The sequence below is a fragment of the Passer montanus genome, unplaced genomic scaffold (assembly GCF_014805655.1).
Source record: "Passer montanus isolate IOZ18808 unplaced genomic scaffold, ASM1480565v1 scaffold2675, whole genome shotgun sequence".
NCBI lineage: Eukaryota > Metazoa > Chordata > Aves > Passeriformes > Passeridae > Passer > Passer montanus.
This window is the reverse complement of record NW_024367345.1, coordinates 1,380-5,240: the sequence shown is the minus strand read 5'-3', so window position 1 is coordinate 5,240 and position 3,861 is coordinate 1,380. Positions and strand designations below refer to the sequence as shown.

Sequence of the window (3,861 nt, the reverse complement as noted above, 5' to 3'; positions counted from 1 at the left end):
GGACTTCCCTGAGGCTTCCTTCATTATGCCATGGATCTTCCAGACTGAGCACCCACTTCCCAGATCTCCCAAAGTCTCTGAGCTTCAAGAGCTCATCCAAACACTGCAGCAAATGAAGGAGCACATCCATGCTGTCACCTATGCATCAGGAAGCTCTGCTTCTGATGTTCATGAAGCAAAGATAGAAGCCACCCTGACCAGCAGCCTCGCCATTTATTCCTTACTGCAGTCTCTCCAGGAACAGGCTCAGAAGGACATGGAACTCTTGGTGCTCTTGATTGTGACCAGCACAGGGTACCAGGTGGAAAGCAGCACTTTTCAGCACCTCCTTGGACACCCAGAAATTCAGTACATGGCCAAGGAAATGGAAGCGGCACATGCGGAGTACGTGAACCTGAAGGAGCAAGATGTCGACAGAGCTGAGGCCTTCCTCCTGCTGACGGGTCTGACTGTGACACCTGAAAGTCAAGAGCTGTCCCCTGAGCAGAAGAGGGAGCGTTTAGTTTTCATGGAAGATCACATGAAAGGCATGTGGTCCTCACGGATAAAGAATCTCCTCCAAAAGCACAGTGGAGACGAAGACTGGGAGAGGTTGGAACAGGACTTGGGCTCCTTGATCATTGGGTGCCTGGATGACAAATGGGATGAACAGAGGATGCAGAACATACTCAGAGACCTGGAAGACACTCTTCCAACACCTGAGATCTCCACTCAGTCCCAGTCCAAGTCAGAAAGCAGAGAATCCAAAGTAAATGAAGCCATGGCAAACCAGGAGTTCCTCCAGTTGCTCAAGCGCCTTGGACTGGAAAGTCACTATCCAAGGAAAATGGGGATGGGAGATTTCCGCACCATCTGCAAGACATCTCTGCAGGACAGCCAGCCCAGCCAGGACACAGAACTGCCATTTTACTTCTTGCAAAAGCTGTTAACTGTGGATTACCGGGTGAGGTACCTGACTTGCTGGGAAAGGAGCAACCCAGGCCTTGCACGTGCACCTCAAACCATACAGCAAGAGCACCAAGAGTCAGACTCCTTTGAAAAGTTTCTTGATAAGCTGATTGAAGCAGGCCCTGAACGTGCAAGCAGGGACAGCCATGTGCACCCCGTTCTCGAGTCTGAAAGATCGTATTGGTGACCTCTGGAATGCTTTGCTGAATGAAAACTTTGTTTTCAGCTTCAAGAATTCCCTGGAGATTGCTGTGTACAGGAAACTGGAAACTGCCTTTAGTCAGTGGACCTGGAGGTTGAGGAGTCACATCTTAGATGTACAGATGAGACTGGACAACAAAATTCGGAATGGGGACTTGCAGAGTGTCACCATAAAACAGCTTGAAGGGCTGGTGCGAGAGACAAGTGATGCCATTGAGAAAGAAGTGGAAAAGTATTTCAGGGAAGACAAAGACTGTGAGATACTGATCAAGTGGAAATCAAGCACAGAGCTGAAGCTGAAAGAACTGAAAAAGACTCTTCTTCATGAAACGAAAAAGAAATGTGAGAATTTTATTGAGCTACAGAAGGAGCACAAGAAACTGGTTGCAAGGAAGTTGGACTATGAAGATGAGCTCCTGAGAAGGAGTCAGGAGCTGGCTGTGAGTCTGAAGGGGAAGAGCCTCACTGAGAGAGAACTGGAGGACAACTTCACTCTTGTCTGGAATAAGTGGATTGCTGAAGTCTCCCGTGCTGCTCGTCCTCAGGAATGGGTGGATATCGATGCAGAAATCGAAGATGTCCTTGGAGAGCACTTTAAGGAGCCGGGTATCTGTGCTCGCATCAGGTCATATCCCAAAGACAAATTATTTTATTTGGATCCAGAGAAACACATCATGAAGAAAAGGTATTTAGGCTATTTCTCAGATTCCAGGAGCATTTCCAATGCTGACAAGTTTGCATCCTGAGATACCTGGCAGAACAGGAAAATTTTGAATATTTCAAGCAGTACCTTACATCTCCAAAACAATTTTTTGAGGCTTATATTGAGACACGAGTTAGGAATCACTGTTTAGATGGGAGTAGGAGGCTGGGGATGTTTTTAGATTCCTCCCTTAATCTTCTCTATCGAAGCATCCTCTCAGCTGTTTCTTCATCCACCCAAATTGTGAAAGACAGAAAAGACAGAGAAGACAAAATCTCTCTCTGGCTTAATGAATTTTGCAGGGAATTGTCAGAGGTGATCAACTTGCCCAGAAGTGACCTGAAGGGCATCGAGCACCAGGAGGTCACAGACATTGAGTTCCTGAGCAGGGCCATGACAGAAGCTCTGGATGACCTGAGGGACAGGCTCGTGAATAAATTGGCTGATGCTGACCTGAGCTCGTTTCCAAGGCAGCCTCACACCATCCTGGCAGAGCATTTTTCAGGGTGCTGGGAGCACTGTCCATTTTGTGGGGCTATCTGCACAAACACCATGTGGAATCATGATGGAGACCATCAGCTGGTCTTCCATCGCCCACAAGCTTTGAAGGGATGGAGGTGGTATGGGACAGACCAGCTGGTCACTGATATTTGTTCCAGCAACGTTGCAAGTGATGGCTCATTCAGAGTTAATGACAATGAAGAGATCCCCTACAAGAGATACCGGGATGCTGGACCTCCTTATTCCACTTGGAACATTCTTCCTGATTCAACCATGCAGGCGTGCTGGAAATGGTTTGTGTCTCATTTCAGGACACAGCTGGAAGCTCTGTACAATGGGAAATTTCAGGGTAGAGGAGAAATCCCTGAGGCATGGCAGAGAATTACCAAGCAGGAAGCACTGTCTGAGCTGGAGAAGCGTTAAGTCACATCCATGGGAAGGAAGAACCTCAACAGCTTTGCAGTTTAGGAGAACTTTGTACCAGGCTCTCAACAAAATGCAGTTACAATGATGGCACTTTCAAACCATGTTCAGATAATGGTATCTAATTTTTCCCAAATTTGGTGAAATAAGGCGCATTACTGTGGTCTTCGCTCTGCAATTCCCTCACTTCATGAGAAAGCCAGAATCCGCTTGCCTATTTGCTATAAACATTTCCCTTGGCATTGTCCTAGAGCCAAACCAAACTCCCTCCTTGGGGCAATTGGCCCGATGACCAAGCCTCAGCCCAAGGGCCAGGGATGGGGCAAAGGCAGCATTCAAAGCATTCCTTGGATCAGCTGCTGTGAGACAAGAAGGGACAATGCCCCAAAGGCAGTTTTCCTGCAGCAAGGAGCTGTCCTGCTCAGAGAAAGGGCTGCAGAACCTGAGGCCAGCTCCATACCGGCTGCAAGCTGTGCTGCTTGGTTTTTGGGCATCATCCTTCCCTCCCTCATTGCAGCCTCCTGGATCAACTGAGGCCGTTCTCCCAGCAGGAGCTGCTGTGCCTCTGCTCTCAGGAAAGCAGTGACACGACTGCCCCAGGGCTCAGGCAGTGCTTTCACTCCCTGTCTCAGGGGTGCTGTGTCTCTGTCCAGGGCAGCCGCTCCTGCTCAGGTGCCTGGGGCTGCTGCCCTTCCCTGCAGCCCTCAGCCCCAGCAGGCTGAGCCAAAGCCCTTGGCCTGGCTGCTGAGCAAAAGCCTTTGGAATGCCCCACGTGGAGAATGCTGTCTGCCAGCACCCTCTGCAGCAGCCCTCGGGGCAGTGCTGGTGCTGCCCAGGCAGGCTGGTGGCACCGGGGCCGTGCTCTGGAGAAGGTGGCACCAGCTGGCTCTGCCCCAGCAGCTGTGGGGGCTTTGGCTGTGCAGGGGCTGCAACCCTGCTGGCAATGGGAGGGCCGAGCTCTCCTGGAGAGCTGCTGAAGGGCTGCTTCAGCCTCATCCCCTGCAGGCTCTGTGTGAAAAATGCATATTATACGACTGGCTCTTTGCAAATGTTAAAGTGAATACTACAGGTGTTATGTTGGAAAG

General features: G+C 50.0%; 1 protein-coding gene across 1 annotated transcript; it reads left to right on the top strand.

The window, feature by feature from the left end:
• Positions 1–7: 7 nt before the first annotated feature.
• LOC120503692 (interferon-induced very large GTPase 1-like) lies at positions 8–2,776 on the top strand (the record flags this gene model as incomplete). Its single annotated transcript, XM_039712414.1, is given in 3 exon segments — positions 8–1,107; positions 1,109–1,848; positions 1,884–2,776. Coding segments are annotated over 3 exon segments (2,733 nt in total), but the record flags the coding sequence as incomplete, so codon positions are not given.
• Positions 2,777–3,861: the final 1,085 nt, after the last annotated feature.